Source organism: Ranitomeya variabilis, chromosome 8 (assembly GCF_051348905.1).
Source record: "Ranitomeya variabilis isolate aRanVar5 chromosome 8, aRanVar5.hap1, whole genome shotgun sequence".
In the NCBI taxonomy this organism is placed as follows: domain Eukaryota; kingdom Metazoa; phylum Chordata; class Amphibia; order Anura; family Dendrobatidae; genus Ranitomeya; species Ranitomeya variabilis.
The window spans coordinates 134,402,993-134,428,470 of NC_135239.1; the positions used below are offsets into that span (position 1 = coordinate 134,402,993).

General features: G+C 43.2%; 1 protein-coding gene across 4 annotated transcripts; it reads right to left on the reverse strand.

Moving 5' to 3' along the window:
* Positions 1-18,984: 18,984 nt before the first annotated feature.
* LOC143787335 (uncharacterized) lies at positions 18,985-24,584 on the reverse strand. 4 transcript variants are annotated; one of them, XR_013218333.1, is made up of 4 exons: positions 22,519-24,584; positions 21,828-22,142; positions 21,356-21,518; positions 18,985-20,625 (listed from the first exon to the last, which is right to left on the reverse strand). XR_013218333.1 is itself a non-coding variant. In XM_077275982.1 (2 exons), the coding sequence occupies exon 1, from the start codon at positions 23,372-23,374 to the stop codon at positions 21,848-21,850; it is 1,527 nt and encodes a 508-aa protein (XP_077132097.1). In that variant the 5' UTR covers positions 23,375-24,584; the 3' UTR covers positions 20,657-21,518; positions 21,828-21,847. The 4 variants fall into 4 exon arrangements, 1 of the variants encoding a protein (XP_077132097.1); XR_013218332.1 differs by having other exon boundaries at positions 21,840-24,584; XR_013218331.1 differs by having other exon boundaries at positions 21,828-24,584.
* Between the last annotated feature and the right edge of the window lie 894 nt (positions 24,585-25,478).

Genomic DNA, 25,478 nt, shown 5'->3' on the forward strand with positions numbered 1-25,478 from the left:
CGACCGAGAAGGGTCTCTGGTCGGGTAATAGAAAGTTCCAAGCCCCACGGCTTTAGGCAGAGGGGGGAGGGGATATGTGGTATGGTGACTGATCATGTGATTGATGGGCGGTATGTATCACAGAGGTGGGTGGCCCTGTGATGGAAGCCTAGGTGTGTTTTGCTCAGATCTACTGCAGAGGGATTTGCTTTACATTGGGAAGGCTTCCATGTGACTTGGAGATACGGGTGGGTCCAGTCACCTACATACCCCCACACAAAGGGGTGTGTATGAACACCTAAGATGGTTGTGTTTGAGGACCTGCAGTGATGTCATGATCACATGACTAGCCATGTGATAGGTACCTGGGTGTGGTTACAACTATGTAATAGAGGCGTGTTTGGCACATGCGAGTGCTTGGGAGTCTGCCAGTGTGGACAGACTTCCATGTATCCAGGCTGGACATTACAGAGTGGTCTTTGTCTTGAGAGGGAGTAGCAGTTCTGTGTCCATGGCTCCAGATAGAGCCTGAGTGCTGGACATTGCACAGCCAGTGTACCTACAGGCCTGAGAGCAGAGCTCTGCTATGGACATTGATACTGCGTCGGCCTGATGTAAAGACTGTTTACCTTTTTGTTGCTGAAAATACCACCTCCAAGGTGGTATTTTCCGAAATACTGCCTGTACCACGTGCCACACTAGAGAGGCAACAGGAGATTAGGGAGGTTAATAAGTGGCTCAAGAATTGGTGTAGGAAGGAAGGGTTCGGGTTCCTGGAGAACAGGGCCGACTTCTCAGTTGGCTACAGGTTCTAAGCTAGGGACGGGCTGCACCTCAATGGGGAAGGTGCAGCTGTGCTGGGGGAGAAAATGGCTAGAAGGTTGGAGAAGTGTTTAAACTAGGGACTGGGGGAGGGTATTCTTTTTATACTAGGGGAAGATAGTGCAGATAGTGACCTGGGCACAAATAAAGAAGTTGGGGGAGGCAGTGGCATGGGGGGTGGGGTTAGAACAGTTAATAATTTAAGAAAGAATAGATGTACAGAGAGATACAGAAAGTGCAAGTATACTAATGCCAGAAGCCTCACCAACAAAATGGACGAATTAGAATTAGTTTTGTTGGAGCATAATTAGGACATTGTGGGGATATCTGAAACATGGCTGGATGAGAGCCATGACTGGGCTGTTAACTTACGGGGCTATAGTCTGTTCAGAAATGACCGAACAGACAAGCGAAGGGAAGGTGGGAGTCTATATGTAAAATCATCCTTAAAACCCATCCTGCGTGATAATATAGGTGAATCTAATGAAAATATAGAGTCCCTGTGGGTGGAGATAAGGGGAGGTGGAAAAATAATAAATTACTGATAGGGGTTTGTTATAAGTCTCAAGGAGAAGTCATTATTATGGGGGACTTCAACTACCCTGAAATACATTAGGGAACAGAAACCTGCAGTTCCAGTAAAGGTAGTAGGTTTTTGACAACTATGAGAGACAATTACCTTTAACAACTGGTTCAGGACTCAACAAGAAGGGGGGTACTGCTAGAACTAATATTAACCAACGGGCCAGACCACATATCAAATATGAGGGTTGGGGGTCAGTTGGGTAATAGTGATCACAAAATAATACGTTTTCATATATCCTTTAACAAGATTTGTAGTAGGGGGGGTTACAAGGACACTAAACTTCAGGAAGGCAAATTTCCAACGGATGATAGATGATCTTGGTGCAATTAACTGGGACGATATCCTGAGACATAAAAATACACAAAGAAAATAGGAGACGTTTATTAGCATCCTGAATAGGACTTGTGCACAATATACATCGTATGGGAATAAACATACTAGAAATAGGAGGAAACCAGTATGGCTAAATAGAGCTGTAAGGGGTGCAATAAGTGACAAAAAGAAAGCATTTAGAGAATTAAAGGAAGTAGGTATTGATGAGTCATAAGTAGTAGGCACTAAAGTAGGTAATGATTAAGGGAGCTTAGTCTCCAGAAATGCATTGAGATTCTTACCCATATGGTTCGTGCTGAAGTTTGTATCCTCCATGTTTAAAGTTTGTGAATAAAGAAAACTCTTGTTTACGGATTCGGTGAAGCTGGACATTCTCTTCTTTTTTGGACTTTACACGCCTGGACACAGCGGGTCTGTGCTCCCGAGGCTTGATTTATGCATCACGGGTGAGCTGGTCTATATTCCTTCTTACTAAAGTAGGTAGTGATGAGGCATAGTAGGTAATGATGAGGAATACAGAAATATAAAGAAATTCTGTAAAAAGCAAATCAAGGCAGGAAAAATTGAGACAGAGACTCATTGCCAGAGAGAGTAAAAATAATCCCAAAATATTCTTTAACTACATAAATAGTAAGAAACTAAAAAAAGAATAGTGTTGGCCCCCTTAAAAATAGTCTGGGTGAAATGGTGGATGAGGATGAGGAAAAAGCCAATATGCTAAATGACTTTTTTTCATCAGTATTTACACATGAAAATTCCATGGCAGACAAAATGACTAGTGATAACAAAAATTAAATGTCACCTGCTTAACCCAGAATGAAGTTCGTCGACGTCTAAAAATCACTAAAATTGACAAATCTCCGGGCCCAGATGGGATACACCCCCGACTACTGCAGGAATTAAGTACAGTCATTGATAGACCATTATTTTTAATCTTTAAAGATTCCATAATAACAGGGTCTGTACCACAGGAGTGGCGTATAGCAAATGTGGCGCCAATATTCAAAAAGGGGACAAAAACTGAACTAGAAAATTATAGGCCAGTAAGCTTAACCTCTACTGTGGGTAAAGTCCTGGAGAGTTGTTGTGAATTCTGTTCTTGGGCTCCCTCCGGTGGTTATCAGTGGTAGCGCTGCTGTTTGTCCTTCACAGCAGGTATCGGGTGTGTTCACTCTGGACTGGGCTATTTAGTCTGGCTTCACCCTTTAGGGAGTGCCAGTTGTCCATTGTATCTGGAGGATCCACATCTCTTCATGGTCTCTCTTGCTTCCTGGTCTTTTCACCAAGATAAGTCCTGCTTGTTTTGCAGCCCACATTTTGTGGGCCTTATTGTTCAGTGCATTTCATGTTTTTTCTTGTCCAGCTTAATCTGTGTAAGGATTTATGCAGTCCAGCTGGAATCTCTGGAGAGGCAGATATACCCTTCATGTCTTTAGTTAGATGTGAAGTTTTTGTACTTTCTGTGGTGGATATTTTCATAGTATTTTATTACTGACCGCATAGTACTCTGTCCTATCTTTCCTATCTAGCTAGATTGGCCTCCTTTGCTAAATCCTGTTTTCAGCCTGTGTATGTTTTTTCCTCTCCTCTCACAGTCAATATTTGTGGGGGGCTGCCTATCCTTTGGGAATTTTCTCTGAGGCGAGATAGCTTTCCCTTTTCTATCTATAGGATTAATTAGTTCTCCGGCTGTGTCGAGGTGTCTAGGATCAGTAGGTACATCCCACGGCTACTTCTAGTTGCAGTGTTAAGTTCAGGGTCCGCGGTCAGTATAGATACCACCTTCTCCAGAGTACGTCTCATGCTGCTCCTAGGCCATCAGTTCATAACAGAGAGTATTCTAAGAGATGCTATACTGGAGTATCTGAAGAGGAATAACCTCATAACCCAATATCAACATGGGTTTACCAGGGAGTAGGGACCGTTCCGGTCAGACTAATCTGATAAGCTTCTATGAAGAAGTGAGTTCCGGACTGGAACGCAGTGGACGTAGTGTATATGGACTTTTCAAAAGCTTTTGATATGGTGCCACACAAAAGGTTGATACATAAAATGAGAACAATGGGGATAGGGGAAAATATGTGTAAGTGGGTTAAGAGCTGGCTCAGGGATGGGAAACAAAGGATGGTTAATAATGGAGCACACTCGGACTGGGTCAAAGTTAGCAGTGGGGTACCACAGGGGTCAGTATTAGGCCCACTTCTTTTTAACATTTATTAATGACCTTGTAGGAGGCATGCAGAGTAGAATTTCAATATTTGCAAATGACACTAAACTCTGCAGGGTAATCAACACAGAGGACAATTTTATATTACAAGAGGATTTATGCAAACTAGAAGCTTGGGTGATAAATGGCAAATGATCTTTAATGGGGATAAATGTAAGGTCATGCACTTGGGTAGAAGGAATAAGATGTATGTGCTTAATTCTAAAACTCTGGGCAAAACCGTCAATGAAAAAGACCTGGGTGTATGGGTGGACGACAAACTCACATTTAGTGGCCAGTGTCAGGAAGCGGCTACAAAGGCAAATAAAATAATGGAATGCATTAAAAGAGGCATAGATGCTCATGAGGAGAATATAATTTTACCTCTATACAAGTCACTAGTTAGACCACACTTAGAATACAGTGTACAGTTCTGGTCTCCGGTGTACAAGAAAGACATAGCTGAACTAGAGCGGGTGCAGAGAAGAGCGACCAAGGTTATTAGAGGACTGGGGGGTCTGCAATACCAAGACAGGTTATTACACTTGGGGCTATTTAGTTTGGAAAAACGAAGGCCAAGGGGTGATCTTATTTTAATGTATAAATATATGAGGGGACAGTACAAAGACCTTTCTAATGATCTTTTTATTCATAGACCTGAGACAGGGACAAGGGGGCATCCTCTACATCTGGAGGAAAGAAGGTTTAAGCAGAATCACAGACGCAGATTCTTGACTGTAAGAGCAGCGAGACTATGGAACTCTCTGCCGTATTATGTGGTAATGAGTGACTCCCTACTAAAATTTAAGAGGGGACTGGATGCCTTTCTTGAAAAGTATAATGTTACAGGTTATATATACTAGATTCCTTGATAGGGCATTGATCCAGGGAACTAGTCTGATTGCCGTATGTGGAGTAGGGAAGTAATTTTTTTCCCCAATGTGGAGCTTACTGTTTGCCACATGGTTTTTTTTTGCCTTTCTCTGGACAAACATGTTAGGCATGTTAGGTTAGTCTTCATTCAACCTTAATAACTATGTTACTACGTTGATGGTTTATGAAGCAAATAAACCCACATGGACATTGGAGAATGTGCCTCCTGTTTCCTCCTACGCACCTGAGTACAATCCTTACAATATATAGTCCACTTTCTAAAATATTCATATTATTTTTATTATAATTTTTTTTTATATTGTGTTATTGTTGTCAGCATGTTCACTTGATTTGTGTGTGAGCATTTGATTTTTTTTTTTATATTTTGTTGGTTTTATTCAATTTTGTTGTCAATACGTTTATACAGCAATATTACTTGCCCCAGAGTTCGCCAATTAACTTTGGTGGAATCAGCTGGGAAGCAGGCAGACTTTTGTCGAAAAACATTGGTAAACACTGCGATTAACGCTGCACAGCACTGTATCAATACGGTTCTTATAATATTTTTGGTGGGATACCATAGAGGAAAATATTTTTAAATATGTGGAAATAAATGTTAGAATTTTTAAGAAATTTTCCAGCTGGAATGCATCTGTTTTTCTACATTGGACCGGTTACTCAACCTTTTCCGTGCGGGAAGGAGTGAAGAGAGATCCACATAACGGGTTAGCTGACAAACCTTTCTTTCTTACCTAGTAATTTCTGTCCACCTTTCACTCACCATGCCACAAAAACTTTTATAATACTAGAGGACAGTGGGGTCAAACTTCTTTCCCACCAACAGCAACTTGGCTCCTTTCCTACACACTCTAATCTTTCCCTTTCTGATAAACAAGCACTTATATCCCTTCATAATAACAAAACAATTATCATAAAGCCAGCAGACAAAGGGGGCTCAATCGTAGTTATGGATCGGACTCTATACTCAAATTAGATTCATCGGCAGCTATCTGACCCTGATACCTATAGGATAATCCCTAGAGACCCCACCACTGATATCAGTACCAAGATTCGGAATCTCATAACAACATACCTTGATCGGCAAATCATTGACCAAAAAACAGCCACCTTTCTTGTATACCCCATCCCATTATGCCTGTTTTCTATGTTCTACACAAAATACACAAATCACTTAACAATCCCCCTGGTAGACCGATTGTAGCATCCACAGACTTCATCTTTTTGCCACATTCAATTTTCCTGGAGAAAATTCTGATGCCACTGGTGAGGACAACCAAATCATTTTTATTAGATACGTGACACTTTTTAGAGGTCATTAGACAACTTGGCTCAGTGCCCTCAGACAGACTCCTTGTTACATTAGATGTCAATAGCCTTTATACTTCAATTTCACACAACAAAGGAATAGAAGCTACGAAATTCCTTCAAAATTCATCTAACATTTCGGCTGACTCGATACAACTATGCCTGGACCTACTTGGTTGGTCCTATATGATGTACGCATCCCACCATTACACAAAGACTACTCAGTACTCGCCGACAAGGCACATTCCCTTGCCTCAACTGTGCTGCCTGCTTTAATGTCATTAGATCCAATAGCATTACTCACCCTAGTACAGGCAAATTTTACCCTATTCGTGGCTACTACATTTGCGACTCCAATTTTGTGGTCTATGTAGTCAAATGCCCTTGTGGTCTCCTCTATGTGGGAGAAACCATCCAGCACATAAAAGATCAGATACCTAATCATAAGCCCGCTAAACGGTGCGGTAAAACCTGGCTCCCCTTACCAGATCACTTTTACAAGCAAAGGCACTCTGTGGCACAATTGTAGTTTCAGGTAATCGAATAGGTCCCCAGTCCTAGAAGGGGAGGTAATCATGTTAAGCTCCTCAAGCTAAGAGAAACCTATTGGATACACACATTAGACACCCTGGCTCCCAAAGGCCTCAATAGAGCAATGGACTGGCTTCTAAGATAACTATTACCTTCTAACTATATTCTTCCCTTATTTTACAGACCCACTGACACAATGTCGCTATAGGTGAGTCAACTCCTGTCCATCCCCCCTGTGGCTCTTGTTCTGCCTCTGATCTCCTTGGGTTTATCACCATAATATATATATATAGTTTTTAAGGATGAAAAGGATTTGCTCCACGGATGGGGTCACGTGCCAGGCTCGGGACCTTGCCAACTGTTTCCAGGATCGGGGATATAGCAGGAGGGTTATCAAAAAAGGTTATCTTCGTGCCAGGAGGGCCCCAAGAGACCAGTTGCTCTGCAGGCCTCCCATATTTACCCAGATTAAGAGAGAGCAACCACTTAGATTTATCTCTACCTTTAATAACAAGTGGGACAATATTTGGGAGGTTCTGCAGAGACACTGGTCTGTGCTAAAAACAGAACCCACGTTAAATAAGATTCTGCCCGACCTACCTCTTCTCACAGCTAGAAGAGGGAGAAGCCTTAAAGATCAGTTGGTAAGGAGCCACTATGCCCCGGCCCCCTCCAGAATTTTTGGATCGGGTCCACAGAGGTGGGGATGTTTTCCATGTGGGTCCTGTAAAGCATGCAGGAAAATCCTGCATGCCACTACCTTTTCGGCGGCAGGAGGAGGTAGAGAATACCGCATTACGAGTTACATCTCATGCAGTACGACCTATGTAGTTTATTATGCTACATGTACTTGCAATTTAATTTACGTTGGCTTCACTTCTCGTAAATTCCGTATCAGGGTCCGAGAGCATGTTAGGGACATCGTAGCCGCGAGGGATGCGGATGTTGTCTCGGAACTCAAGACCATTCCAAGACACTTTAGGTTGCATCATGATTGCAATCCAGACGAACTGAAAGTACGGGGGATTGATCGGGTTCACGCTGGTATCAGGGGTGGGGACCTTAAACGTACACTGGCACAAATAGAATGCCGGTGGATCGTATCATTGGGGACCATGGCTCCCAATGGTCTCAATGAAAAATTGTCCTTTGTTCCATTTCTATAGGTGTGTTGTAACATTTACTTCTTTTCTCCTCTGTCTCTATCTTTTTTATTTTTGTTGCTTAATAATTGTGATTTTATTAATTTGTATTGTTTTCCCTTGGTTTCAGTTAATTTATTATTCATTCATACTGATACATCCGTTTTATGGATTGTTTATGGACTGTATGATCAGTTAAAGAAGATGTGCTATAGAAACTCTTACCAACGTCATCACAGTGTTTCTGGCACCACTACTGTGGCATCCTAATGAAGATATGGACTTTGCCCAGATTTTACATCTTTGTTGCATTTCTTCTGCCTTCATTGTAATGTTGGGATTAAACATCTGTATGTTTTGCATGCCTTCCAAAGAGTAGCGCTTAGTACTGTACATTTGTAAAGTTTTTGATATACGTTACCTGTATTTTGGCTTGCCAGCACTTTTTCCCTTGCCCAAAATGGCCGCTGTAGTAGTGTGCAGTGGATCTCTGGTCAGGCCGCGCCTCTAAAGGCATCTTAATAGTGACGCGCAGATTGTCTGACGTCATGGGAGTATTTCTCCCTCTTTGCGCGCCGCTGATAGCCGGAAGGAGCGTCATGCCGACGGTTGGATCCACCCCCATGCGCCATGTGATCTAGGCGGCAATTAGGCAGCAGGTGTGCCATGGATATTTAAGACCCCGTCTTAGCAATATCCACACAGCCCCCCGAGGAAGCTCAGAACGCGAAACGCGCGTCGGGGATATCTGTCTGACACCTCTAGCGGGAGATCACATCATGGGTAAGCACAACTGGCAGCAGCTCATTTACTTTTTCTGTTGCACTTTACGGGTCAGTGCAATTTGGGTAGGAGTAGTAGGGATTTGGCAGAGTTACATGGATGGGCTTTTCGGCTACTTAGCTTATGGTTTTCACACCATCTCCTACTCTAGTAGCTCCAACATTATTCCTGCCCCACTCAGTGGAGCATTTGCTCCATATGCTGCGCTGTTGGCACCTTTACATGTTAATGTATGTGTCTCCTTATAGGTGTGTCTTTTAGTCATTAACCCTATCCTCATCACTAGCATCAGTTGAATTTTTACCTTTTGTCTTTGAATTATGTTAATAAAATTTGTACGTTTTATGATGAAACGGTTTATGCTTTGATTATCTATGGGGCATTATGCTCTCGGTTGATCTCTAGGACTATATATATATGTATATACATATACACACACACACACACACACACACACACACACACACACACACACACACACACAGTACAGACCAAAAGTTTGGACACACCTTCTCAGTTAAAGATTTTTCTGTATTTTCATGACTATGAAAATTCTACATTCACACTGAAGGCATCAAAATTATGAATTAACACATGTGGAATTATATACTTAACAAAAAAGTGTGAAACAACTGAAATTATGTCTTATATTCTAGGTTCTGCAAAGTAGCCAACTTTTGCTTTGATGACTGCTTTTCGCACTCTTGGCATTCTCTTAATGAGCTTCAAGAGGTAGTCACCGGGAATGGTCTTCCAACAATTTTGAAGGAGTTCCCAGAGATGCTTAGCACTTGTTGTCCCTTTTACCTTTACTCTGCGGTCCAGCTCATCCCAAACCATCTCGATTGGATTCAGGTCTGATGACTGTGGAGGCCAGATCATCTGGCATAGCACCCCATCACTCTCCTTCTTGGTCAAATAGCCCTTACAAAGCCTGGAGGTGTGTTTGGGGTCATTGTTCGGTTGAAAAATAAATGATGTTCAAACTAAACGCAAACCGGATGGAATAGCATGCCGCTGCAAGATGCTGTGGTAGCCATGATGGTTCAGTATGCCTTCAATTTTGAATAAATCCCCAACAGTGTCACCAGCAAAGAACCCCCACACCATCACTCCTCCTCCTCCATGCTTCACGGTGGTAATCAGGCATGTAGAGTCCATCCGATCACCTTTTCTGCGTCGCAAAAAGACACGGTGGTTGGAACCTAAAGATCTCTAATTTGGACTCATCAGACTAAATCACAGATTTCCACTGGTCTAATGTCCATTCCTTGTGTTCTTTAGCCCAAACAAGTCTCTTCTGCTTGTTGCCTGTCCTTAGCAGCGGTTTCCTAGCAGCTATTTTACCATGAAGGCCTGCTGCACAAAGTCTCCTCTTAACAGTTGTTGTAGAGATGTGTCTGCTGCTAGAACTCTGTGTGGCATTGACCTGGTCTCTAATCTGAGCTGCTGCTAACCTACGATTTCTGAGGCTGGTGACTTGGATAAACTTATCCTCAGAAGCAGAGGTGACTCTTGGTCTTCCTTTCCTCAGGCGGTCCTCATGTGAGCCAGTTTCTTTGTAGCGCTTGATGGTTTTTGCCACTGCACTTGGAGACACTTTCAGAGTTTTCCCAATTTTTCGGACTGACTGACCTTCATTTCTTAACCCCTTTACCCCCAAGGGTGGTTTGCACGTTAATGACCGGGCCAATTTTTACAATTCTGACCACTGTCCCTTTATGATGTTATAACTCTGGAACGCTTCAACGGATCTTGGCGATTCTGACACTGTTTTCTCGTGACATATTGTACTTCATGATAGCGGTAAAATTTCTTCGATATAACTTGCGTTTATTTGTGAAAAAAACGGAAATTTGGCGAAAATTTCGCAATTTTCCAACTTTGAATTTTTATGCCCTTAAATCACGGAGATATGTCACACAAAATACTTAATAGGTAACATTTCCCACATGTCTACTTTACATCAGCACAATTTAGGAACCAACACTTTTTTTTGGTAGGGAGTTATAAGGGTTAAAAGATGACCAGCTATTTCTCATTTTTGCAACACCATTTTTTTTTTAGGGACCACATCTCAATTTGAAGTCATTTTGAGGGGTCTATATGAGAGAAAATACCCAAGTGTGACACCATTCTAAAAACTGCACCCCTCAAGGTGCTCAAAACCACATTCAAGAAATGTATTAACCCTTCAGGTGTTTCACAGGAATTTTTGGAATGTTTAAATAAAAATTAACATTTAAATTTTTTTTACACAAAATTTATTTCAGCTCCAATTTGTTTTATTTTACCAAGGGTAACAGGAGAAAATGGACCCCAAAAGTTGTACAATGTACAATTTGTGCTGAGTACGCTGATAACCCATATGTGGGGGTAAACCACTGGGCGCACCGCAGAGCTCGGAAGGGAAGGAGCGCCATTTGACTTTTCAATGCAAAATTGACTGGAATTGAGATGGAACGCCATGTTGCGTTTGGAGAGCCCCTGATGTGCCTAAACATTGAAACCCCCCACAAGTGACACCATTTTGGAAAGTAGACCCCCTAAGGAACTTATCTAGATGTGTGGTGAGCACTTTGACCCACCAAGTGCTTCACAGAAGTTTATAATGCAGAGCCGTAAAAATAAAAAATCATATTTTTTCACAAAAATGATCTTTTCGCCCCCAATTTTTAATTTTCCCAAGTGTAAGAGAAGAAATTGGACCCCAAAAGTTGTTGTGCAATTTGTCCTGAGTACGCCGATACCCCATATGTGGGGGTAAACCACTGTTTGGGTGCATAGCAGAGCTCGGAAGAGAAGGAGCGCCATTTGACTTTTCAATGCAAAATTGACTGGAATAAAGATGGGACGCCATGTTGCGTTTGGAGAGCCCCTGATGTGCCTAAACATTGAAACCCCCCACAAGTGACACCATTTTGGAAAGTAGACCCCTTAAAGAACTTATCTAGATGTGTGGTGAGCACTTTGACCCAACAAGTGCTTCACAGAAGTTTAAAATGCAGAGCCGTGAAAATAAAAATTATTTTTTTTTTCACAAAAATGATTTTTTAGCCCCCAGTTTTGTATTTTCCCCATCGTAACAGGAGAAATTGGACCCCAAAAGTTGTTGTCCAATTTGTCCTGAGTATGCTGATACCCCAGATGTGGGAGGGAACCACTGTTTGGGCGCATGGCAGAGCTCGGAAGGGAAGGAGCGCCATTTGGAATGCAGACTTAGATGGATTGGTCTGCAGGCACCACGTTGCATTTACAGAGCCCCTGATGTACCCAAACAGTAGAAACCCCCCAAAGTGACCCCATAATGGAAACTCGACCTCCTAAGGAACTTATCTAGATGTGTTGTGAGAACTTTGAACCCCCAAGTGTTTCACTACAGTTTACAACGCAGAGCCGTGAAAATAAAAAATATTTTTTTATCCCACAAAAATGATTTTTAGCCCCACAAATTTATATTTTCCCAAGGGTAACAAGAGAACTTGGACCCCAAAAGTTGTTGTCCAATTTGTCCCTAGTACGCTGATGCCCCATATGTTGGGGTAAACCCCTGTTTGGGCGCACGGGGGAGCTCGGAAGGGAAGGAGCACTGTTTTACTTTTTCAATGCAGAATTGGCTGGAACTGAGATCTGACGCCATGTCGCGTTTGGAGAGCCCCTGATGTGCCTAAACAGTGGAAACTCCCCAATTCTAACTGAAACCCTAATCCAAACACACCCCTAACCCTAATCCCAACGGTAAGCCTAACCACACCCCTAACCCTGACACACCCCTAACTCTAATCCCAACCCTAATCCCAACCGTAAATGTAATCCAAACCCTAACCCTAACTTTAGCTCCAACCCTAGCCCCAACCCTAACCCTAATGGGAAAATGGAAATAAATACATTTTTTTTAATTTTATTGTTTTTCCCTAACTAAGGGGGTGATGAAGGGGGGTTTGATTTACTTTTATAGCATTTTTTATAGCGGATTTTTTTGATTGGCAGCCGTCACACACTAAAAGACGCTTTTTATAGCAAAAAAGTTTTTTGCGTCTCCACATTTTGAAACCTATAAGTTTTCCTTATTTTGGTCCACAGAGTAATGTGAGGTCTTGTTTTTTGCGGGACGAGTTGACGTTTTTATTGGTAACATTTTCGGACACGTGACAGTTTTTGATCGCTTTTTATGCCGATATTTGTGAGGCAGAATGACAAAAAAACCAGCTATTCAAGAATTTCTTTTGGGGGAGGCGTTTATACCATTCCACGTTTGGTAAAATTGATAAAACAGTTTTATTCTTCGGGTCAGTACGATTACAGCGATACCTCATTTATATCATTTTTTTATGTTTTGGCGCTTTTATACGATAAAAACTATTTTATAGAATAAATAATTATTTTGGCATCGCTTTATTCTGAGGACTATAACTTTTTTATTTTTTCCTTGATGACGCTATATGATAGCTCGTTTTTTGCGGGACAAGATGACGTTTTCAGCGGTACCATGGTTATTTATATCCGTCTTTTTGATCGCGTGTTATTCCACTTTTTGTTCGGCGGTATGATAATAAAGCGTTGTTTTTTTCATTTTTTTTTTCTTTTCCTACGGTGTTCACTGAAGGGGTTAACTAGTGATATAGTTTTATAGGTGGGGTCGTTACGGACGCGGCGATACTAAATATGTGTACTTTTACGTTATTTTTTTTTTTTATTTAGATAAAGAAATGTATTTATGGGAATAATATTTCTTTTTTCTTTATTTAGGAATTTTTTTTTTTTTTTTTACACATGTGGAATTTTTTTTTTAAACTTTTTTACTTTGTCCCAGGGGGGGACATCACAGATCGCTGATCTGACAGTTTTCACAGCACTCTGTCAGATCGGCGATCTGACTTACAGTGCTGCAGGCTTACCAAGCACCTGCTCTGAGCAGGCACTCGGTAAGCCACCTCCCTCCCTGCAGGACACGGATGCCGCGGCCATCTTGGATCCGGGCACCTGCAGCGAGGAGGAGGTAAGAGACCCTCGCAGCAACGCGATCACATCGCATTGCTCCGGGGGTCTCAGGGAAGCACGCAGGGAGCCCCCTCCCTGCGTGATGCTTCCCTGTACCGCCGGCACACCGCGATCATGTTTGATCGCGGTGTGCCGGGGGTTAATGTGCCGGGGGCGGTCCGTGACCGCTCCTGGCACATAGTGCCGGATGTCAGCTGCGATAGTCAGCTGACACCCGGCCGCAATCCCCCAGTGAGCACCGCCGATCGCGCTGGACGTACTATCCCGTCGGTGGTCATACGGGCCCACCCCACCTCGAGCAAAGAAAGGCTCAGTGTGAGCCAAAACGTCGCACAGAGATGTTGGTTGATTAAATTACACACTTTTTTCACCCTGAAAAGGACTTGGAGTGCTGCCTTCTTTTTTTTATTTTATATATATATATATATATATATATATATACACACACATACACACACACACTCCTCAAAAAAATAAAGGGAACCCCTAAACAACAGAATCTAACTCCAAGTAAATCAAACTTCTGTGAAATCAAACTGTCCACTTAGGAAGCATCACTGATTGACAATCAATTTCACATGCTGTTGTGCAAATGGAATAGACAACAGATGGAAATTATTGGCAACTATCAAGACACCCGCAATAAAGGAGTGGTTCTGCAGGTGGGGACCACAGACCACATCTCAGTACCAATGCTTTCTGGCTGATGTTTTGGTCACTTTTGAATGTTGGTTGTGCTTTCACACTCGTGGTAGCATGAGATGAACTCTACAACCCACACAAGTGGCTCAGGTAGTGAGCTCATCCAGGATGGCACATCAATGCGAGCTGTGGCAAGGTATGCTGTCTGTAAGCGTAGTGTCCAGAGGCTGGAGACGCTACCAGGAAACAGGCCAGTACATCAGAAGATGTGGAGGGGGCCGTAGGAGGGCAACAACCCAGCAGCAGGACCACTACCTCCACCTTTGTGCAAGTAGGAACAGGAGGAGCATTGCCAGAGCCCTGCAAAATGATCTCCAGCAGGCCACAAATTTGCATGTGTCTGCACAAACGGTTAGAAACCGACTCCATGAGGATGGTCTGAGTGCCTGATGTCCACAGATGGGGGTTGTGCTCACAGCTCAACACCATGCAGGACGCTTGGCATTTGCTACAGAACACCAGGATTGTCAAATTCGCCACTGGCGCCCTGTGCTCTTCACAGATGAAAGCAGGTTCACACTGAGCACATGTGACAGACATGACAGAGTCTGGAGATGCTGTGGAGAGCGATCTGCTGCCTGCAACATCCTTTAGCATTACCGGTTTGACAGTGGGTCAGTAATGGTGTGGGGTGGCATTTATATGGAGGGCCGCACAGCACTCCGTGTTCGCCAGAGGTAGCCTGACTGCCATTAGGTACCGAGATGAGATCCTCAGACCCCTTGTGAGACCATATGCTGGTGCGGTTGGCACTGGGTTCTTCCTAATGCAGGACAATGCCAGACCTCATGTGGCTGGAGTGTGTCAGCAGTTCCTGCAAGATGAAGGCATTGAAGCTATGGACTGGCCGCTCGTTCCTCAGACCTGAATCCGATTGAGCACATCTGGGACATCATGTCTCGCTCCATCCACCAACGTCACGCTGCACCACAGACTGCCCAGGAGTTGGCGGATGCTTTAGTCCAGGTCTTGGAGGAGATCCCTCAGTAGACCATCTGCCTCCTCATCAGGCAGGAGCATGCCCAGGCATTGTACAGTAGGGAGGTCATACAAGCATGTGGAGGCCACACACAATACTGAGCATCTTTTCCTTGTCATGAGACATTTCCACTGAAGTTGGATCAGCCTGTAATTTGATTTTCCACTTTGATTTTGAGTATCATACCAAATCCAGACCTCAATGGGATATTCATTTTGATTTACAATGATAATTGTTATGTTTTATTGTTCTGAACACATTCCACTATGCAATGAATAAAAATTTGCAACTGGAATATTTCACTCAAAGATATTGATTATGTGGTATTTTAGTGTTCCCTTTATTTTGTTTGAGCAGTGTATATTTCACATAACCATTGCCAGCTATTGTCCCCGATGACATTATTCCCATATTAAACACGCATATCTACGTACATGTTTTTTGCCCCTTAGGACCTAAATCCTATCCCAATGTAGTGTTTATGTTTATACAAATATTGAACGTTTACCATGTGAACATCTCTATAACCATTTACTAAGTACTGCCCGGCTTCCCAAAAGACTGCCGAGGTCATAACGCAGCCAATACCAACTACGACTGCGCAGTCATCTAACCACTTGTTACTAAGCATTTTCCAGCTTTCCTAACAGCCGCACATGCGCGGTAAGAGCATCTGGGCAGCGCAACATCACTTCCGGGCCAGACGACGCACTTTTGGTCCGGCGATGCATACCACTATTTATGTGTCACTAGACACATGTAATACAGGCCACAGCAGCAAGGCGGGGGAGCGCCGCTCTATCATCCGACAGCACAATGTAACTTAGTGCTACTATTCCCATTAGCCCTAGTAATATGGCTCTGACCCTATAACATACCTTGAATCCCTACAGGACCCTATCCGAGCCGGGCCCTTCACCTGCAACTAGGCACTAAAACGGATTAGGTATAATGAACTTTGTCCAACCACTTATCTTATTCTCTCACTGGAACACCCTTTCTAACCGTATCACCATTCCCTAAAGCCTCAATAGGATTCCTCAGGGACTACAATCTTTATACTTGTGCCTTACCTACTCAATACATCTGGATTAAGGTAAACCATGATCTCTGCTATACTGCTTTTTATATTATCTTGCTCTGCTTCAACAGAAACTTGTCAGATACCATGTCACTGTATTATTTTGACTTGATGCAATTTTGATGAAATCCTGTTTTACTTTGTTGTTTATATGATCCTTTACCAGGGATAACTTTGTTATTTTTTGTTGCATGTTATACCTCTTATGTGCCATGTTCATTGTGATAGATCGATACATTTTTCTTTATTTTGCAGCGACAGTATGATTAAGACCCCGGAGGGGTTGAAACATCATTTTCTGTAGTCGCCCTTTTCCAGTGTATATATACTCCTTTTTGCTCCCATCTTTTTGACAATAAACTTACTGTATTGTAAAAGATAATCTACTAGAGTGTGTGGTGAATTCTGCTTTACTGAGTGACAGGACCTACATGGTCTGTTACACCAACACCTCAAATTTCAAGACATAGTGCACGCTAATTAAATCCCCCAAGAAAACCAAGACAACACAGTAGCTGCTAATTTGGTTATGGCATGATGGGAGGGATGCTTTATCTACAGTATTCAAAATCCTTTGCACATGCCAATTACAGTTTATGCTAGATTTATAGATCATATACTACTTATCTGGAATAGTCTATACTGGTATATTTTTTTTCTCCTACTTGAATGATAACCAATTCAATTTGAGTTACACTCGTTTTTCAAACACAAATTCTATAACATATCTGGATTTAAAATTAACTGGCCAACACAGTTTACTTATCAAAAGAAAAAGGTATAGGAAACCAACCTCTGGCAATACTATTTTACATGCCCATAGTTTCCACCCTCCCCATACCATCTAGGATATCCCAGTGGTACAGTTGGCTAGGGCCAAGAGAAACTGCAGTGATTATTGCTTCTTTTCAGAAGAGAATCTCAAATAGTTAATTCCTGGTTACCGAAGAACTATCCGGCATGGTCTTTAAACCGTTCAGCCAAGACTGTAGGTACCAAATCCAGGATTACTTTAACAAGAGAAATATAATTCAAGTTGTGAAATGCCCATTTTAGTCTTTACCTATAACACACTTTTCTGCTACATCTAATAAAGTAAAACGGAACCTACATATTCTGAGAGAGGATAGTATTATGGATTCCATCTTGGAAAAAGGAATCAGGGTTATTTTTCGTAAGGCACCCACGATAGGCAACCATCACCTAGTCTGTACAATCCCCAAGCCACTACCAACTATAGCAACTGTTTGTTAGTAGTTTTCACAAATGATGTTTTACTGCTTGTAACATATGTCCATACACTGTTAAAAAAAATCTAATTATGCCAACAATGATCATAGCAAGATGTGAAATATTAAGGGTTTTTTGAAATGTAATACAGATCATGTGATCTACAGTATATTATTGAATGTACTATATGAAGGTTGATATATATTGGTTCCACAACAAGGAACCTTTAAGACAATAAGGGAATATTTGTAAGATATTATTCATCTTTGAGATCATAGGTTGAGCGGGCACCATCCAATACTAAATACTTCAAGAGGGGATCACCAGATGCATGAAAATGTAAACCAACACTACACAGAGAAAAAAACCCAGCATCATATGAATGGGATCACCACAACAATAAATATAAATAACAGATTTTATTTATTTAAACAACACCACACAGAAAACTGTAGTAAAAACAATTAAAAACTCCCAAAGACAAATGGGAGATAAGGGTCCAAGTAATACAAAAAATTTTCAATACTTAAAGAACATTGCAGAGTCATATCATAACCATCTGTCCCGGAATTAGAATAAAGCCATATATAAAAGGTGCTGTGGGTTAAGTCCTGTAAGCATGCTGTGTCACCAATAAACTCCAACACATCCCTGTTGTGAATTTGCTTTTTGCTCCCTCTAGTGGTTACTAGTTTTTTGACTCTGGTTTTTCTGTCATTCCTTTTATCCGCACCTGGGTCGTTAGTTAGGGGTGTTGCTATATAAGCTCCCTGGACCTTCAGTTCAATGCCTGGCAACGTAGTTATCAGAGCTAGTCTGCTGTGCTCTTGTCTACTGATCCTGGTTCCAGTTATATCAGCTAAGTCTGCCTTTTGCTTTTTGCTATTTGTTTTGGTTTTGTATTTTTGTCCAGCTTGTTCCTAATCTATATCCTGACCTTTGCTGGAAGCTCTAGGGGGGCTGGTGTTCTCCCCCCGGACCGTTAGACGGTTCGGGGGTTCTTGAATTTCCAGTGTGGATTTTGATAGGGTTTTTGTTGACCATATAAGTTACCTTTCTTTATTCTGCTATCAGTAAGCGGGCCTCTCTGTGCTAAACCTGGTTCATTTCTGTGTTTGTCATTTCCTCTTACCTCACCGTCATTATTTGTGGGGGGCTTCTATCCAGCTTTGGGGTCCCCTTCTCTGGAGGCAAGAAAGGTCTTTGTTTTCCTCTACTAGGGGTAGCTAGATTCTCCGGCTGGCGCGTGTCATCTAGAATCAACGTAGGAATGATCCCCGGCTACTTCTAGTGTTGGCGTTAGGAGTAGATATATGGTCAACCCAGTTACCACTGCCCTATGAGCTGGATTTTTGTATTCTGCAGACTTCCACGTTCCTCTGAGACCCTCGCCATTGGGGTCATAACACATCCCCCAAACTGGTGTTTCAGGTGTGTAACCAGCTGGCTGCCCTATGGATTACTCACCCATGCATACATATGGGGATTACAAACTGTCTACAGGGGCCTGATATAGATCAGCTACCAGATAGAAAATACCTATGAGTCAAAATTCTTACCACCCACACACAAAAAGCAGGCACCGGCTAAATAAGAGAGAGGACTCAAGCAATGTGTGACCCACGCGTATCGACGCTAGAGGCGTCTTCCTCAAGGTCCACAATCAACTAGTGGTGCAGTCATCCTTAAATAATCCAGAGTTAAGACCGAAAATGCATACCAGGTGTGCAGCATAATGGCGGCGGAGCTCAAGCAAGGTACGTTCGTGCGGCGTGTATTTGTCCCTAATGCGCAGGCGCCAGACTCAGCATTATGCGCTGCGCATGCGTGAACCCGTGGCCTCAGTCACTATAGCAACCCATATGAACAACAAGAGACCCATACGAGATCTGGTCGCTTATCACAACCCATCCCAGAGATTCACCCTGACATTAATTAGGTAGCACAACGTCCATCCCCTACTATGTGCGAATCCAGCAAGTTACGATCATATAATAAATGAACCCAGTCACACACACCTATGGAAAGTACTGCGCATGCGGATACGTTACTATGGGAGCAAGGGCGCATAGATAGCGACAGCAATATTTTCCCCTCAATCAGTGCGGTGAAGAGAATATTTCAGAAACCCCCCCATATATCAGTATCACATGAATGACTACTGGAATATACACAGCTCCACTAAAAAAGAAATCTCAGTGGAACCCGTGCACACACCAGCCCATATGCAGATTGCGCATGCGCAGTCAAACAGTAGCAAGCATCAGCCCTGTTGGAAAATATATAAGTTTACCAAAAGAGGAGATCAAAATCCAAGAGGATAAACGGACCGATGAGACGTTTATTTAAGGTGGTATAGCTTTGTAGACAAAGGGATTTGCCCCGCAAAGAACAAGTAAAGCGCTCGCCTAAATTTTTTTTTTTTTTTAATTTTTAAAGTATTAGGAGATATAACCAGCGCTTGCTATAAGCAGGACCCAATTGCCAGCTAGAAAAACTTAAATACAGATGCTGGGAAAAAAAAAAAAAAAAGGCAAACCCTGAATGGGCACAATTAGCACAAATCAACCCTGAGGGGGGAACAAGAAATAAACACATCTATGTCATATAACAAGGTATATACGCAACATTTGAAGGTTGTTTACTGCCAATAAGGTGGCCTTTAGCTATATGTTCATAGAGACCAAAATCTACAATGGCTATTGAACTCCAATGTTGTGACCAAGCGAATAAAGGCATATATGCCAGAGGAAATGGTTAAAAGACCCAAAAGGGTCAAGAAAACCAATCAGTATACAAACGGAGGACACAGCATGCAAACTTAAGGAAGTAACACGCACACATATAGGCACCAATTAGTTATAAAAATAAGCGCCAGTGGCTAAAGCTATACTACAATATTAGTCACAATCATAAGTCAAAAAAGTCCCAATAGTCCAAAGTTGTGTCCATGTGAAGTTGAAGCAGACTCAATCCTATTCTTCTTCGGAAACCAAAAAGATGGCACTTGATTATCTCCACTGTCCAAAAGGTCTACATTAGAGGTCAGATCTAAAAGGAAAGAAAAAGGGGACAAATAAGGCTAGGTTCACATTGCGTTAGGGCAATCCGTTTAGCGCTAGCGGATTGCGCTAACGCAATGTATTTTTCGGGGCCGCGTTTAGGGGTCGCGTTAACGTCCCCGCTCTCGCAGATCCCCGATCTGCGAGAGCGGGGAACGGACCTCGGGCGCGCCACAGACGCTGCAAGCAGCGTCCGCGGCGCGTCACAAAAGAACGGCACATCGCTACCGCGAGCTGAAAAAGGCACGCGCTAGCGATGCGCTACAGGCGAAATTTACATTGCTGTCAATGGGCGCGCTAACGGACCCGTTGCACGGCGTTAATTGCGACATTTTTGCCATGCAACGCTGTCCGTTAGCGATCACCCACTAACGCAATGTGAACCTAGCCTAAGGGAAGGAAAGACAAGGAGCCAGGTTGAGCAGAGCCTGCTCAGTCTAGCCCCTAACCAAAGATCCAAAACCCTAATCCATGACGATATGATAGTGTAGGCTAAAGTCTTCTATAAAAGCCCGTATACAACAGCTCTTCATTCAGACTGCCAGGGGACAAGCTATTGAGCTTATATATCCAACGAGATTCTCTTCTCAAGAGTTCATCCTTGACTCTACCCCCCCTGATACTCAGGGAGATCTTTTCCAGGCCCATAACCCGCAAAGTTCTGGGGGTACCGCTATGTTGTTCCAAAAAGTGGGCCGCCACCGAGGTGATCTGCTTACCCTTATCTCTGTCAGTCCTGGCCATGCTGATATTGGAGATGTGTTGCTGAATCTTACGGCGCAGTTGTTGCGTGGTCTGTCCGACATAGACCTTATTACAGCCGCAGATGAGGGCATAGACTACATTATGGGTACGGCAATTAAAAAAGGATCTTGGAGACACCTGGAAGGATAAAGTTGGTAATGAAATTCTATTCCCTGCTAACATGTATGGGCAAACCGAACACCCTCCACACGGGTAGGATCCAAAAGTTGGATGTTCCACGCGTATCTTGGAGGTAGGACGTCTAAAATGACTGTTCGAAAGATAGTCCTTAAGATTTTTTGCCCTCCTAGCCACAATCCTAGGTTTGGTTGGTATAATTGATTTTAGCCTGCTATCACTCAACAAGATCCCCCAATTGTTTTCCATTACCTTACGGACATCCCCCCATTGGTTGTTGAATTGTGTAATCAAACTAAATGTATTTACATTTGATCTCACCCGCGGCTTCAGGGCCTCCTCCCTCGGCTTCTGACGAGAATACTCAAAGGCACTGGAAATGATCCTCCGTGGATAACCACGTTCCCGAAAACGATCAGTGAGTGATCTTGCTTCAACTTGGAAATCTGGCTACAGTTCCTCCTTAAACGTAGAAACTGGCACTTCGGAATGCTGTTGCGCAAATGCCGTGGGTGGAAGCTGGAGTAGTGTAGTAGGTTATTTGTGGCTGTACCTTTACGAAAGAGGGTCGTGTAGATCCGATTATCCTGAAGCATTATCTTCAAATCCAAAAAGTCGACAGAGCTGGTGGAAAAATGGGAGGCAAGTCTAATATTTACACAGTTACTGTTAAGTTCACCCACAAAAGTCTCCAGGTCCGCCATCGAACCTGTCCATAAGACAACAATGTCGTCAATGAAACAAAACCATTTTAATACATTGTTACAAAAGAGTGGGCTGTTCTTAACCTGTGTCTCCTCCCACCACCCCATAAACAGGTTCGCATATGAGGGCGCACATCTGGCCCCCATCGCGGTACCTGATACCTGTTTATAGTAAACTCTGTCGAAAACAAAATAGTTCCTTTCCAGAATCATTCTCAAAAGGTCAAGGATGAAGGAATCGTGTCCCCTATTCCCCATTGAGAATTTATCCAAGTAGTAAGAAACAGCCAAAATACCTAAATCATGGTTGATGCTAGTGTAAAGCGCCTCCACATCAAAGGTTGCTAGGATGGTGTTATCCGGTACCTCCAGAGTGTCCAATTGTTGTATTAAAAAAGATGAATCACGTATATACGACTCCAAATTGAGGACGATGGGCTGTAAGAAAAAGTCCACGTAAATGCATGCTCTTTCAAAAAGTCCCCCGATCCCCGAGACAATAGGTCTGCCCGGGGGATTGGAAAGCGACTTATGCACTTTCGGGAGCATATAAAATGTCGGTGTAACCGGGAATTTGACTATCAAATAGTCCAATTCTTTTTTATCAATGATACCACGAACAAGGACATTAGAGAGTAGTCTATCCAAACTAGATTTAAATACAGAAGTTGGATCAGAGGGTAGGGCAACATAGTGCTGTGGATTGCACAATTGTCGTTTGGCTTCCAGACAATACATATCTTTAGGCCACAGCACTATGTTGCCCCCCTTGTCCGCCTCCTTGATTTCAAAAAGGTCATTTGATTTTAAATTGGACAATGCACGTCTCTCCTCCTTTGACAAATTATTCTGGCGATGTTTAAAAACCTTCAAATCCTGGATATCCCTACTGGTTTTATCAAAAAAGATTTGTATGGCCGAGAATAGTGAGAATGAGGGCGTGACCTGTGATGGTAAGCGGCCACTAAATTTTTTCCTCCCCTGATAATTCTCATTCTCATCAAGCAACTCCATCAAGTCACGGAGAGCCTGCCTATCCAAATCTGTCAGGCCATCCGTAGTGGAAGGGTGTTGGTACAATAATTTAAATGTCAATTGCCTGCAGAACAAATATAGATCTTTAGTCAGTTCAAATTTGTCAAGGGTACTCATTGGAGAGAAGGATAACCCCTTGGCCAACAGAGATCTCTCTGTGCTCGATAGATTATAAGAGGATAGATTAATGATATTTAACTCACCGGAATTCTCACCAGACTGCCTGACCTGGGCTATGCCACGGCCTAAAACACCAGTTTGGGGGATGTGTTGGAGTTTATTGGTGACACAGCATGCTTACAGGACTTAACCCACAGCACCTTTTATATATGGCTTTATTCTAATTCCGGGACAGATGGTTATGATATGACTCTGCAATGTTCTTTAAGTATTGAAAATTTTTTGTATTACTTGGACCCTTATCTCTCATTTGTCTTTGGGAGTTTTTAATTGTTTTTACTACAGTTTTCTGTGTGGTGTTGTTTAAATAAATAAAATCTGTTATTTATATTTATTGTTGTGGTGATCCCATTCATATGATGCTGGGTTTTTTTTCTCTGTGTAGTGTTCTAATATTCATCTTTCCAACCATAATATTTCTAACAAATGAAGACATTTTATTAATAGTGATGAGCGAATATACTCGTTACTCGAGATTTCCCAAGCACGCTCGGGTGTCCTCTGAGTATTTTTTTAGTGCTCGGAGATTTAGTTTTCAGCGCCGCAGCTGAATGATTTACATCTGTTAGCCAGCATAAGTACATGTAGGGATTTCCTAGCAACCAGGCAACCCTGAAATTGTGCATATTCATCATATTATACCTCAAGATGAATTACCGTATATACTCGAGTATAAGCCGACCCGAGTATAAGCCGACCCCCCTAATTTTGCCACAAAAAACTGGGAAAACTTATTGACTCGAGTATAAGCCTAGGGTGGAAAATGCAGCAGGTACCGGTGAATTTCAAAATTAGAAATAGATACTCCATACCATTCATTATGGCCCCACAGATGCTCCACATAAAGCTGTGCCATATATAATGCTCTGCACCGTTGCCCCATAGCTGTGCCATATATATAATGCTCTGCACTGTTGCCCCATAGCTGTGCCATATATATAATGCTCTGCACCGTTGCCCCATAGCTGTGCCATATATATAATGCTCTGCACCGTTGCCCCATAGCTCTGCCATATATATAATGCTCTGCACCGTTGCCCCATAGCTGTGCCATATATATAATGCTCTGCACCGTTGCCCCATAGCTGTGCCATATAGTGCTCTGCACCGTTGCCCCATAGCTGTGCCATATAGTGCTCTGCACCGTTGCCCCATAGCTGTGCCATATAGTGCTCTGCACCGTTGCCCCATAGCTGTGCCATATAGTGCTCTGCACCGTTGCCCCATAGCTCTGCCATATAGTGCTCTGCACCATTGCCCCATAGCTGTGCCATATAGTGCTCTGCACCGTTGCCCCATAGCTGTGCCATATAGTGCTCTGCACCGTTGCCCCATAGCTGTGCCATATAGTGCTCTGCACCGTTGCCCCATAGCTGTGCCATATAGTGCTCTGCACCATTGCCCCATAGATGCTCCACATAAATCTGTGCTGCTGCTGCTGCAATTTAAAAAAAAAAACCACATACTCACCTGTCTTGCTTGCGGTTCCTCGGCGCCATCTTCCCGGCGTCTCTCCGCACTGACTGATCAGGCAGAGGGCGGCGCGCACACTATATGCGTCATCGCGCCCTCTGACCTGCACAGTCAGTGCAGAGAGACGCCGGGAAGATGGCGCGACGCTCGGCGTGTGGAACGCGGACAGGTGAATATGACATACTTACCTGCTCCCGGCGTCCCGCTCCTTCCCCCGGACAGCTGGTCTTCGGTGCCGCAGCCTCTTTCTCTATCAGCGGTCACCGGCACCGCTTCATTAGAGAAATGAATAGGCGGCTCCGCCCCTATGGGAGGTGGAGCAGCCTATTCATTTCTCTAATGAGCGGTCCCACGTGACCGCTCAGGGGAAGAGGCTGCGGCACCCGGAGACCGTGGGACGGGCAGGGGGAGCGACAGGAATGCCGGAAGCAGGTAAGTATATGACAGTGCTCACCCGCCGACCCCACCACCGATCATGACTCGAGTATAAGCCGAGAGGGGCACTTTCAGCCCAAAAATTTGGGCTGAAAATCTCGGCTTATACTCGAGTATATACGGTACATTGTAC